The following is a 15081-nucleotide window of genomic DNA, read 5'->3' on the forward strand; positions in this document are numbered from 1 at the left end:
TTATTTTTCTATTGTAAAAGACACTTTTTATCGAGTGACCCAAGATACTGAATTGTTGATACCAAAATATCGTCGGGAAATGCTTTTCCAGACGGTCCATTCTAATCAGATGGCCGGGCATTTGGGACAATCAGCAACACTTAATCGTCTAATGACCCGATTCTTCTAGTCGGGCATTCACGAGAACGTGCGCAGGTGGTACGTGTCTTGTCGGGAATGTCAGTTGGTGAATCCACCTGCCAATCCAAAACCACCATTGTGTCCACTCCCTCTTATGCAGGTCCCCTTCGAACAAATTGGCATGGACCTCACGTTTTCGTTTGAAAACATATTTTTCTCTCTGTTTTGGCCTTCCGTCCACACTGAGACGCCGTTTTAAGTCAAAGAAAACGGATCTTTTGGAAAATGCTCTCCAACGCCGTTTTCGTGTTGCAGTGTAGACAGTGAAACCGGAGGTATTTCAAAACGATTATGTAAGTTTAGTCATGTGATCCATGTAGTACCAATAGATATTCATGTTTATCGGTATTGTGCCTGTTATGTGTTATTTATTTTTACACTGTTGCTAAAATATGTTACCTTCTATGTTACTTAATATGTGCTATTCTTCATAGCACGGTACTGAAAAGATGACAGATAATGTACTCACATTTGCTGTCCTGCGGCAAAACAGACCTGCCTTCCTTGCATTTTAGACCAAACATATGGTGACTGAATGCGACCTGGACGCATCAGTGATGGTGAGATATTTTGCTAAATAAAATCATCCTGTTATTGTGCGATAACATTATTATTTATTTTCCCATCTGTATCATCTCAGTGAGCTTTTGTGAAGTTTCACGCATGCGCAGTAAAGTGAATTTAGAAGAGGTTGAAAACGCTAGTGTGGACGAAGAGCGTTTTTAAACGAAAACCCTGTTTTCAAATGTTTTCGGATTAATGTGGACTTAGCCTTAGATGACGCTATCTACACCTAACCCTACCCCAGATCTAAACCGTTCCCGTGTCATCTAACTGCCGCTAAAGGTAAAACGTCAGTTAGATGACGCCCTAGGATAGCGTCATCTAACTGACGTTAAAGGGTGCCCTAAAACGTCGGATGTTGACGTATGGTCAAAAGCATCAGTTAGATGACGTCTTGGGATGAGAATGTGTTAGCAGGGGTAAATTGGCCATGATAAGTTGGTAAAATGAGCCATCTGGAAAGAAACTGACCAATTGACCCCCCCCCCTCCCCCTCAGTGGAGAGTAAAGAAAATTGTATATCAATTCTTTAATGTCTCATTTATTATATCATAATGCAATTACTGTCTTTCCCTTCAGTTTAACACTCTGAGTAAATGTAAATGCATGTTAAAATGAAATCCATAATATAGCACATCATATACAGTCAATAATTATATATTTTTATATAATTACAAAAGCTATCATGTCTTTAAGAACCCCCTGACAAACACATATTGCATTTTTTTTTTAGATTGACCTGACCAGTATATGCTGCGTTTTCCTCTGACCGTCACATGAGGGCAGCAGTCGTCTTGTGCAATCAGTGAAACAAACAAGCAGTTGTCAAGGACTTACAAAAGTATCATTGGTCTGTACATAATTCGGTGTATAAAACTGTTAACTACATGTTTTTACATGTTTAATAGTGCAAGCCATGGCTCAATTGTATTCTATCCTTACCAACATTTCAGTAGTGATTAGTAATACCAATGATGTGCCATGATTCCCAAAAAAATGGAGATATTGGACTTTCATTAAAAAAGTAGCCGTTTTCTTTTCTCGTAATTATTAATGTACAGTCTGAATCAAATAAATAAATGAACAGCTGTAAGTGGTTTCCTCTCTTTGTTGTTAGTATGTGTTTGATTAATATTTATATAATCTTCACATGCACATGTGAACCTCCAATGCCAGGCCTTGCAGCTCTCAGAGCGCGCATTACCTGGATAAATCTTTCCATATGTAACGAGTGTCTCTGTGTGTAAGTAGACTAAGTGTGTGTCTGGGATTTAGGTACGTTATGGGACAAAATGTCTGCACAAAGATGGCAATATTCAAAATCCTATAGTCCCTGAGGAAAACAGCTTATAACTTAATAACCTTAATACAATTTCCATTCTTACACACTGACAGAAATTATATATATATATATATATATACTATATATATATGTTGCATAATCATACTAAGTAATGGTTTTTGAAAATGTAAAAATGCAGAAAGTTTTCTGTGCAGGGTATGGTTAGAATTACAGCGGTCTCATCCCAAATCGTCATATAACTGACGTTTTGGGACGTCTTTTGACCATACGTCAATATTCGCCTTTTTAGGGCCCCCTTAAACGTCGGTAGATGAGGTTATGGGATCCTAACTCTACCCCATACCTAAACTTAACCCTAAACCTAACCCGTCACCTAACTGACGTTAAAGGTAAAGCGTCAGTTGTATGACGGCCCGGGATCGCCATCTACCGACGTTTAAGGGGGCCCTAAAAAGGCGGATATTGACGTATGGTCAAAAGACGTCCCAAAACGTCAGTTGTATGACGATTTGGGATGAGACTGTGTTACAACCCCTTGTACAGTACAAAAACTATAATGTCAATGGAATACCTCCATAAAACATGCAAACCCAACATTAGGACATAATTAAAGACACTGTGATGTTGTGATATAGAGAATCACACCACGATCAAAACTGAAATGGAAGGATGTTAATATTAATGAAAAGTGTAAAATAAAAATTAGGGCTGTCAAATGATTAATCACGATTAATCACTTCTAAAATAAAAGTTTTTGTTTACATAATATATGTGGATGCACTGTGTATTTGTATGTGTAATTATTTTGTATATATATAAATACACACACATACATATATTTAAGAGAAAAAAATATTATTTATATATAAAATATTTATATTTATATGTAATATAAATTATATATAAATCTATATACAGTATATACATGAAAATATTTCTTAAATATATACAAGCATATATATATATAAAATAATTATACACAGTAAACCCATATATATTATGTAAACAAAAACTTTTATTTTGGATGTGATTAATCACGATTAATCATTTGACAGCCCTAATAAAAATAGAACATGCATAACATAATAAGGTTGATCATTAGGTCTCTCCATCACAGATAAAGGAAGAAGACATGTCAGTTGTTCTGTTGTTAAAATAAATCTATTTTCACCAACCAAAATTGCGACAAAAAAGAGGAAATTTTATCAAGAAAAACTTTAGAAATTGCCTTTATATAAAAAGGGTAACATTATACGGTAACACTTTACAATAAGGTTCGTTAGTTAACATTAGTTAACTGCATTAGTTAATATGAACTAATAATGAATAGCACATATACAGCATTTGTTAATCTTTGTTAATGTTATTTTCAACATTTACTAATACTTGATTAAAATCTTGTTAACATTAGTTAATGCACTGTGAACTAACATGAACAAACAATGAACAGCTGTATTTTCATGAACTAACATTAACAAAGATGAACAAATGCCGTAACAAATGTATTGCTCATGGTTAGTGCATGTTAGTAAATACATTAACTAATATTAACTAATGAACCTTATTGTAAAGTGTTACCCATTATACAATAAGGTTTCATTTGTTAACATGAACTAACAATGAATAATACTTCTACAGCATTTATTAATCTTAGTTAATGTTAATCTCAGCATTTACTAAACGTTTTTTTAAGATCAAACATTGTATCTGTTAACATTAATGCACTGTGAATAACGTGAACGTTTTTAATGACTTGGTTAATAAACGCTGTAAAATACATTCCTCATTGTTAGTTCATGTTAGTTAATACATAAACTAATATTAACAAATGAGACCTTAAATAAAAAATAAAAATAGTATAATGCAAGTTAGTTGATAGAGAGCAACGGCTCAATAACACATTGAGCCTACTCAACACTGTAAAAGAATATTGTTGGTTTAACTTAAAAAATTAAGTAACCTGGTTGCCTTAAAATTTTAAGTTGATTGAAATGGAAAAAGTGAGTTAATACAATGAAGGAGATTGATTTAATCATCAGAAACTCAAAATAATAAGTTATCTCAACTAAATAAATAAAAGTTGATTTGACAAAAGAAAAAAAAATTATGATAACAAATCTTGAAAATATATATATTTTTTTACAGTGTGTTTACCATATTCAGGATTTGTTATTTTCTTAATGAGATGCGGATCATGGTACCCAACCAGTAAGTAAATGACGAGAGTTTTATTAGGGTTAACTATTTAATATCCTATTAGTTTTGGTTGCCAATATGCCAACTTGTGTGTCGGTATGTCTGAATAGTGGTGGACGGTGGGAAGCAGAGAGGCTGTGTGAACTAACCCTGACCCCATCCAACTAAAATCACAGGGGAAATGACAGGTTGATAAGAACTTTATTCAAGCTTCGACCTTAACCTTAACCTTGCAATCTAATTGATACAAATGTTGTTCCTACCGACAAAGGATACTGATTCAATTTTGATCTGATATTTCACCAAATATCAGAACTGGTTAGTGCCGTCTGAGCCGTAAAAAACCTTCCTTTTTAGTAAACTTTGTGTACACAAACAAGCCATTTAATGCTCAAGTTCACATGTAGAGGCCCTGATAATACTTTTAGCATCTTTTGAGCAGTTTTATGTTGTGTCAAGCCTTCTTAGTGCTTTAAAAACAGTGATTTTGATGCTGTTATATAGAAGTGCCCCATGCACCATTCAAAAGGCATTTTTACCTAAAACTAAAATACGGTCAATCTTAAAAGTGACGTTTCCATTCTAATTATGCTTTTACACAAAAGTTTGACTCGGGTAGATAAACAGAAAGAGCTTACGTTCAATTTTGGCAAGAGTTACCCTTTAAATAGCCCTATGTGTACATAGTATGCAACTACAGTGTAAGTACATAGTATCTTCAGCTGTAATATTTGTGTAACTTCACATACAGTATGTAACAATCGACGGAATGGACAGTTCCTGAGGATTTTCCGTGTACGTACACTAGTATGACAAGGTGAAACTGGAGTTGTAATTGAATATTAGTACTGCCAGTCGTAAATACATGGTATACACATAGGAAACTTGTGTAAATACATATTGTTATTAATGTAATTACATAATTCCTGTTACACATGTGTACTTACACATACCATTCCATGGGTTGTTACATATGTGTAGTAACACAAATATTACAGCTGTAGATACTATGTACAAATGTGTACTTACACTGTAGTTACATACTATGTACACATCTAGTCACCATATAAGTTCATAGGTATTAAGGCCACAATATAAATTGGGGCCAAATGTTTTTGCGAATCCATATGTTGTTGTTTAGTTCCATGCTAAAAAGCGGTGCGCATGGTGGAAACACATCCACAGGATTGAACTAATTTGACATTGTCCGTGTCTGATGAGGGATTCAAAAAGGTTGGTGATATCATCTTTACCAGGACCAAGAACACATGCAGAACCAAATGAGCACATCACACTGCCACAGCTGACCAGCCATAAATCAACACTCTGTTTCTCATTCCCTTCCTCCTATACCACTCTCACTGAACTGATGTGTTGTTTGTGAGATTGTAACCATATTAATTTCTACTTCTGGATCTAATTCTCATGGATGAACCATTATCTGAGCTCTAATTTCTCTCTCCAGTAAGCATGTAAATGGTATGCATTTTAGTTCAGACAGTGCGGTTTGAATTAGCAATATCTGCCTATTGGTGCAGTGTTGAGCTCACTTTCCCTCTTTTAAAGATCATCACTATTTTATACTTTATACCATGGAACATAATTAATAGAGAATGTAATAATAGGCTAATATTTTAGACACAATATTGTCAATATCAACTTTTTTTTTGCTCTATTCCACTACCAAAAAATAGTTCTAAACAGAGTCACAGCAGAACCGTTGTGTTTCTGATCAACATTGCGTTTCTTAACGAATTGGGTGAGTCAATGATTCAATGACTGATCCATAAAGACTGTTGCTCGATTCCTTCCTGACTAAATCTGACGTTTGAAAGAATCGTTTAAATTAATGACTCTACGTCTCACTCATTAAGACACTTGGTGTGTCCCAATTAGCATAATTTCCATCCTAAATAGTGTTCGAAATTAGTATCAGTGTGTCCCAAATCATGGTATGTTGAAAGGAGTATTCCAAAGTTACCCGGATGGTCTAATTTTTTTGGTTAGAATCCAAAGTGCAGATCTGAGCTACTCGAACAGCTAATATTGACAACAACCCATTGCGCATTGGATGAGGATTCGATTAATTCAGAAAAACTACAAACATAGCGGATGTGCGAGTCCAATGTTTAAGTAGGTTTAGATAAAGGGGGTGAGTGATTAATAATTCATATCTAACCTGATGAAAATATATTAATTAAATGTTATCCACATCCACAACAGTATTGTAAACTGTTGTGGATGTATTGTGAGAATTGAGTCAACAAGGTCTTCAAAGACAGTCTGTTTCTAGGGATCATCTTGTCATGGTCTCCGCTGACATTCAGGGCTGTTGTGGTTGTCTCTGGGTGCACATTCGTATGACCGCGGTAACCTCAGGATAAGAATGATACAGATAGCTGCCATTCCTCTTATGATGTAGCACGTACATTGAATGTTATGGGAAGTGTTTCTGGTTTCAATTGACCTAATTTATGCAGCCTAACAATCCTTTAAAGGATTTGAGATGATTGAAATGTAAAAGCGTGTTGTGGATACCCAACCCGATCTCACGACCAAGTCGTACGAATTCGACGAATGATTCAAAAGTGGCTAATTCGTAACAATTCATACGACCTCACTCGTACGAATTAATACGATTTTGCTAAATCGTACATATTTTACGAATTGGCCAATTCGTATGAATTCGTACGAATGACCTACCCCTTACCCCGCCCCTAAACCTAACCATCACGTGGGTTTAGACAAATCGTATGAATTAGTACGAGTGAGGTCGTACGAATTAGTACGAATTAGCCACTTTTTAATCATGCGTCGAATTCGTACGAATTGGTCGTGAGATAGTGTTGGGATACCAGGTAAAGGAGATTGGTCAATAATCTAGCTTAAAATGGACAGAGTGTGTCTGCCTCCTGTACAGCGCTAGGAAGTCTGTTCCAGAGTTTGTGGGCTAAATAGGAAGAGGATCTAATGCCCACAGTCGATTTTGAAATTGTAGGTATGATCAACTGGACATAATTTTTAAAGTGGGTGAGAAGGACTATAAGGATATAAGAGCACGCTCAAGTTCTGAGGAGCTAAACCATTTAGGGCTTTATAAGCAATTGGCAAGATTTTAAAATGTATGCATGTAAAATGTTTAATAGGGAGCTAATGCAGTGTTGACAGAACCGGGTTAATATGGTTAGGCTTACTGGTACTAGTAAGAAATCTAGCTGCTTTGTTTTGGACCGTTTTTGTTTTGTTTTGTGCAGGGCAACCACCCAGTAGCATTACAATAATCTACCCTCGGCGTCATGTATGCATTAGCTAACTGTTCCGCATTTGTCAATGAAAGAACACGTCTTAATTTAGACATATTTGTAAGTTAGAAAAATGCGATTTTACATGTTAGAAATGTGGATACCAATTGAAAGACTGGTATCAAATATCACACCCTCCTAACTGACGACGAAGACTTGAAAGAGCAGCCATCAAGTTAAAAGCCATCAGTTAAGGAGAGTATAGGTTATTACATGCAGACATTTTTTTTCCAATGATTAAAACCTTGTTTATCAGAATTTAATAGTAGGAGATTACTAGTCAGCAAATTTTTATACCAACTATGCATTCCGTTAGTTTTGTGAATTGGTTTCATCTGACAGCAAAGAAATATAGAGCAATAGAGAGTATCATCAGCATAACAGTGAAAACTAACACCATGTTTCCTAATGATATCACCCAAGGGTAGCATGCACAGGAGGAAAAGCAACGGTCCTAGTACTGAGCCTTGTGGTACACCATACTGAACTTATGATCGATATAAAAGATCTTCATTTACTGTTACAAATTGATGACGGACAGATAAGTAATGTACCAAAAATTGCCACCGGGTGACCCCATACTGAAATTTGTTTTGATGTGTTCTTTAGTTCTTCTTGTGATAATAATAAACAATAACTACATTTTAAATTCACAGAAGAAACTGTGAACATGATTGCGCATGCAGAACCACCCACCACAATACTATGCTGTTGCTATAGTGTGTTTAACGTGTTGCTACATGATATGACACTCCCAGTTTCTGTAAATGAAAAACAATTTTAATCAAACGTAAAATCATTTAATTTACAGATTCCACAAATTTTGCAAAATGGAAGCTTTAGCGCTAACTTCGGCCAAGAAGACTCAATTGCTACGTCACTTATTACCAGTGGTGGAATGTAACGAAGTACAAATACTTTGTTACTTTACTTGAGTACATTTTTCACGTATCTTTACTTTACTTAAGTAGAATAAATAGTGCATACTTTTTACTTTTACTTCGTTACATTTTGCAGCAATTATTATACTTTCTACTCCACTACATTTCTACAACTTTTGTTACATTTTCGTTACATCTTCTGATCAGTTTTTCCCCTGCCAAACCGTAATCTGACCGTCCGCTCGTTGCACGTGTGTCTCACCAGTGATGTTTGGTTGCCATAGATATATCAACCCGGTTACAGTAAAATGCGTCTTGTACGCAGTGTGTTTATCGTACAATTTATACCCGAAAATTTGTTTTTACATGCATAGGAAACGCACCGTGTGTAATATACATTTGATTAGGATTATGGCAAGCCAAGAGGTTCAGAATTACACCATAAATTAATCGCGTTAAAAAATTGTTATTAACATATAGTAAGGATACGCATGATGTGTATATTGCCTAATTGCAAGCTTGTTTCAGAAATGGTGACAACATTTTTTTTCCCCATCATTATTGAACATCATTATAGGAGTATTAGGTTGAATAAGTTAGAATTAAATGTTTTATTAATTGTTATGCAAGTACTTTTACTTTTAATACTTAAAGTACATTTAAAATGAGGTACTTTTTACTTTTTACTTAAGTATGGCTGTCATTTTGTTACTTCTACATTTAACTAAAGTAAATATTTATCTGGTTATTTGTACTTTTACTTAAGTACTGAGATTCAGTACTTCCTCCACCACTGCTTATTACCTTTTCATCTATCCAACACGATTGCTGTATAAAAGACTGGTACTTAAACATGTTTGAGTTCACAAATGCTGACGCTTTCATTTACCTCCATCCTCCCCACCACCTCCAAAATGGTTCCTTCCCCTCCATCCTCCCCACCACCACCAGGATGGTCCCTTCCTATACCTCCCAGGTGGTCGGCTGCGCCCCTGCTTTCGTCTTCAGGCAGGAAATGCAGAGTCCGGACTCTCGGATTGCAAGCTATGGACGGGGGCCTACGCCAAAGAACTTTATTGCTTGCTGCGCCATCAATAAATGTATTTAATGTTACAGTATTTATCCTCCCGAGTCTTTCTGGGATAACTGAATGTTTTTTTCAGCGATCCTGTCGATAATTAAGACCCCCTAACCACTGAGATAAGGGGTTTTGAGTGCTTGATTTCTGAAAATGAGCATACTTTCCTGCTACACAGTATGTGTATTCAAAAAGACAGGAATCATGAAAGTTGTTCCTTGTGGTTAAATTGAACTTATTTAACAACACTTTAAGTAAACTGAGATGTTTTTTTTGCAAAGACTTTCCATCATCACCACTTTAATAATTCAGAATGCTTTAAAAAGTAAGAGCACACCTCATGTCTGTAGCACAAACGCTGTGGTTTTATAGGTCCAATAGGTAGTGTTAATGGTTTGTGCCGATCACTAACCCCGCTCTTGAGCGATAACAGCAGTTGTTCTTGCTTCAGCAGTTCCATATTCTGGACATTCATCTAAACTTTCAAAAAACATGAAACATGGTTTAAGTCTTACCGAATGCCTTGAGACATTAATAACATGGAGTGATGTATGTGTTTTCTGCTAAAGTCTTCACAGAGCTGTGCGTTAAAAGTCGGTGAAAAGCTCACAAGTCATATTAGTTCCTGAACCCGCTCCAGTGGCCTCGTCTGACTCCATCTGGAAACAATAGAGCATATGAAGAACAAGAAAAAGCTCTGACTCAGCGTTAGCGAAGCCGGATCACGAGCGATCTACATATCTGCTTCCTACGGCCAAGAGAGAAAGACAACACAGCCTCTAATGTGATGGCAATATGACACGTGCCACGTTTAATAAGGACTGCCATTTATAACAAATCCTCCGTCCACTCCTCAGAATAACATTCATTGTGGATGAGCGATTACATTCATCTACTGCTGTTGTACAACAAATGCAAATATTGTTAATGATGGAAGTGATTTGTGCGACGCAAAAACCCATATGTGAAAAGCCGGAGCCTTTCATGTGCATTTCTCTTCATCAGACCAAAGACAGTTCTTGGCAAGTCGTGTGCTTGCTAAAAGCATCCCACAAAGAGAGCTGACTTGGTTAAATGCGACACTTCTTACAGTTCATTATATTCATGCCCATTAGTTTAATTGCTTTTTGTTTTCCTCGAAAATAATAAATCCCAAATACGAAACGGTACTGTGAAAGCACGATAAAACGTACAAAAATACCAATGTGCAACTATACCCAAAGTTAAACAGGAAAATAAAAGCAATATAAGGCAATATTACAGCAGAATATCATTCTGGTATATTTCAGTATTGTTAATAAATAAGGAAATTAATATCAATCATACAAAAGCACTAATTCATCGTCATGTTAATTTAAACCTCTGTTATGTATCAGCGGTTCGGCTGCCATTAAAATCAACATACAGCACCAAAAATGAATGTAGCTCTACTACACGACGCCATATTCTTTCTGCTGCCACCATAAAACGCATTAAGCCAGTTTATGTGTTTCACATGAGATTATGAAGCATGTTCATGAAAAAACATAACTATAACCATATTTTTTTGTTCCTGATCATTTGAAGAATGAAAGGAGTCCTCACACCCTCACTGACACGGTATCCCCTCCATAGGGCTTTGTCGATGATGTCATTTCCTGCAGACACACTTGCAGTCTCGCCGTCATCGGCAGGCCGTGTCAATCTCCACCGAAGTCCCAGACAAACAAGCCACTTTGAGTCCTTAATAATGTCTTTGTTCAGTACATGTTAAACACAGCGCTAGAGCGGGCATCGCTCTGCTCCTGCGAGGGCTCAGAAGGTCACGGTCAAACGTCTAGAGAAGAAGTTCTCACGGGTTTGTGTGTGAGCAGGACTTGCAGCATTGCTTCCCATAGAACTTGTGGTTGCAAACGCCGTGCTGAGGCACCAGATAACACCAGTTGAAATGATCTTTACAGATCGCATCTGCACAGGGAGACATTGATGTTACAACGTAACAACATAAATGTCTTATTCAGCCTAATAATGAATACAATATTTAGAAAAATAAATCAATAAAAATAAAATTCCAGCAAGGTTTGTGTACATTTGGACTATTTCATTTCCTATTTGAAAAGGAATAACGAGAAAGGAAAAGACTTTCTGACCAATCGGATGAAAGGGATTAGACATCGATATGGAGATTTAACTTTGTTAAAGGGTGATGTTGCTCAAACCCTTATGACTTTAGTCCAGAGGAGTTTAGTCCAAATTTTCTGAAGAGACTCGATCGCTTTATGTGAAAATATTTAATTTAGGCTTTATTCACATGTAATGTTGTGGTTAGGGTTCAGGGTTTGGTTTAGGGTTAGTTACTTGTAATTATGCATACCTTACTGTTATTACTATAGTAAATACATGTAGTGATTTATAACTACGTCACCTTAAAATAACGTTACTTCAAGTTGTCTTTTTCTTTCACGTTCTTTCTTTTCAAATAGGAAATGAAATGGTCAAAACGTACACAAACCAAGCATAAAGAGTTTTGGACACTATTATATTTCTTACTTAATATTAATTTGTCAACAAATAAGACAACAAATGTGTGTAAACGTGTCATTTATATACTATTATATATACTATTATTAACTTTTATTTGTGTATTTTTAATTTTAAGTTTAGTAATTTTATGTTTGTTTGTCATTTTAGTTTTTTTAGATTTAATTAATTTTAATTTATTAGTAATTTTAGTACTTAAATAGTACTATATACAGTATATATATATATATATATATATATATATATATACTGTATATATATATATATATATATATATATATATATATATATATATATATATATATAAATATTATTTTGAGGAAAAAGTTGTTTTAAAAAACAGAAAATATTTTTGTTATTATGCATGTTAGTGAATTATTATAATAATTGATTGTAGTAGTTACAGTAGATGTAGTTAATATGTTTAAACATTTTTAATCACATTAACTACATCTAACTACTACAATCAATTATTATAATAATTCACTAACATGCATAATAACAAAAAATATTTTCTGTTTTTTAAAACAACTTTTTCCTCAAAATAATTTTGATTGCATAACTCAAATTATATCATAGCTCATGACAGACCTTTCTTCTCTGGCTGGGGGCAGAATGCAGTGTTACAGGCCTGGGACATCACTGGCTTCATCTGCAGGACACACCCAGAGGAGGGACGCCCATGAACAAGACACTGCACTGAGCGCACCTGAACCCCTCCACCACAGGACACCGTACACTGCAGACAAACACAAAACACGGCATGCCAAGATCAAAATCAAGCATCCTACTCTTCCTGCTGAGCTCATGATGTGTGGCCGAAGACCTGCCTGAGACCACGGTGAGGAGTACCAGTCTGGTCTGCTGTGAGGAGAAAGGACGGGACAGTCTGGCAGGACGCAGGTTCTCTGGAGCTCCATGGAGGGTTTGGGCACATTCTGACACTTTTTGGGTGACAGTTCTCTATATTTTCCTGCCACATCCTTCTCTGTGCATTTCATGACACGCAGCTGAAGCCCTTTTCCACATGAAACTGAACACTGCAGAGAGAAAGAGAGAATATCACAGGCCTCATTCATCCCAAACACAAGTCTGTGCGTTATAAAAGAGACTGAAGCAGTAACCTGTTCTTTTACTTGTGAAAAGGAGGAGTGCTTAATTGTACTGAATTTTCACTTGTAGTGTACTTCAAACCTTAAAGGGATACTCCACTTTTTTTGGAAATAGGCTCATTTTACCTCTCCCTCAGAGTTAAACAGTTGAGTTTTACCATTTTCGAATCCATTCAGCCGAGTTTCTGATATTTTGAAGAATATCAGTAACCAGACAGTTTCTGGTCTCATTGACTTCCATAGTAGGAAAAAAATATACTATGGAAGTCAATGAGACCAGAAACTATCCGTTTACTGATATTCTTCTAAATATAAAAAAAATCGACTGAAAACATTCGAAAACGGTTAAACTCAACTGTTTAACTGTGGGGGAGTGGTAAAATGAGTCTATTTCCAAAAAAAGTGGAGTATCCCTTTAAATGAGCTGTATGTGAGATTGTGGCCAAAACTGGTACTGCAATCACTTTCAAATTACTGTAGAGCAGTGTATCCCCTCGCCCTCCCCTCTGACTCGAGGTTGCCAGATACGCTGCAGGATCCAACATTTTTTTATCCGACACATTTGTATCCGCAGCTGTGGTAACTAGAGAAGAGCTGGCAACCCATACATATATATATATATATATATATATATATATATATATATATATATATAAACTGTGATATAATATTTATTAAAATTAAAAGGCTTTTTTTTCCATTTTTCCAAAGACAATTTTCCTGGGTCCCACTTTATATTAAGTGGCTTTAAGTACCATGTACTTAAATTGAAATAATAATTTGATACAATGGACTTATTGTGTACATACATGTTTTTACATTGTACTTATATTTTAAAAATACCAGCATGTAATTACAGCACTTATTAATTTATGTAATTACACCTGTAATTACACAGCTGACCCATCCCTTACACTTAAACCCACCCTTAAACCTACCCATACCACCACACCTGTCCCTAACCCTACCCGTATCACACCTCAATAGCAGCAAAAGTGATTTACAATACAACATGAGCACAATAATAATTACAATAAGTACATTGTGCTTATTTTTAAATGTTAGTACATAGTACTTAAAGCCACTTAGTTTTACTTTAAGTACATTGTAAATCATGTTTAAATAATCTTTTGGTAACACCAGAATACATTTAATTATTTTAATTATTTATTTAATTATTTTAAAGTTAATTATTTTACTCAGTACTGACAGTATATGTATAATTACACTGTAACAGTATTATCACAGTAATATCAATTAATGTGCACAAATCTCAAATCAATATTTGTTTCTTTTTTTTAACAGGGTTTATTAAATAAACCCTAGTAAATAAATTTGTGTTTACCAAAATATAGCTTTTCAGTGTACTTATTTAGTCAAATACTGCTTTAGTGTACTGCTTTAGTCAAAGGGACTTAAAGTACTCTTATTATAAGGACAATATATTTGGAGCAGAGCAAGGTTCAAGTAACAGATCACCCTAAAATGTTATTCTGTCATAATTAATATATCAGAAAAAACAGACATGGTGAGTAAATAATGAAAATGTCACTCCAAGTGAATCATTCCTTTAAATGTCTGCCTCATAATGGTAAAAGTTCATGCATCACCCCTGGGGTTTGAACTCAAAACCATTTGGTTGCTACTTTAAATGTACCACTCCACAACACCCCACTCTATCACAATGCGGTGCAAGTCTCGTGCTGAGGGTTTTACCGTTTGCCAGGTGGAGACGAACCACTGGGCCTTGCGTTGTTTGTGGCAGCGTTTGATCATGCAGGTCTCTTGGCTGCTGGGTTTGGGCAGAGCAACACACGAAGCGTCCGGCAGCACGCGGGTGTATGAACTGGAGTCACTGCTCACACACGCCACCGCTCTCTTCATCACTCCCTTGCCACATTTACGAGAACACTGGGAAAAAGATCCATCCGTAATGTGAGACAAT

At 35.7% G+C, this 15081-nt stretch overlaps 1 protein-coding gene across 3 annotated transcripts in view; it reads right to left on the reverse strand.

The window, feature by feature from the left end:
• Positions 1-10289: 10289 nt before the first annotated feature.
• Positions 10290-15081, reverse strand: part of adamts16 (ADAM metallopeptidase with thrombospondin type 1 motif, 16) — a 123393-nt gene continuing 118601 nt past the window's right edge. For all 3 annotated transcript variants that reach the window (XM_039655089.2, XM_039655098.2, XM_089117447.1), the window contains 4 exons: positions 14853-15047; positions 12855-13064; positions 12616-12763; positions 10290-11451 (listed from right to left, as the gene is read on the reverse strand). In XM_039655089.2, the coding sequence (XP_039511023.2) occupies positions 11336-11451; positions 12616-12763; positions 12855-13064; positions 14853-15047 (669 nt within the window). In that variant the 3' untranslated portion in view covers positions 10290-11335. The remainder of the gene's footprint in view (positions 11452-12615; positions 12764-12854; positions 13065-14852; positions 15048-15081) is intronic.

The sequence above is a fragment of the Pimephales promelas genome, chromosome 12 (genome assembly GCF_988280905.1).
Source record: "Pimephales promelas chromosome 12, fPimPro1.hap1.1, whole genome shotgun sequence".
NCBI lineage: Eukaryota > Metazoa > Chordata > Actinopteri > Cypriniformes > Leuciscidae > Pimephales > Pimephales promelas.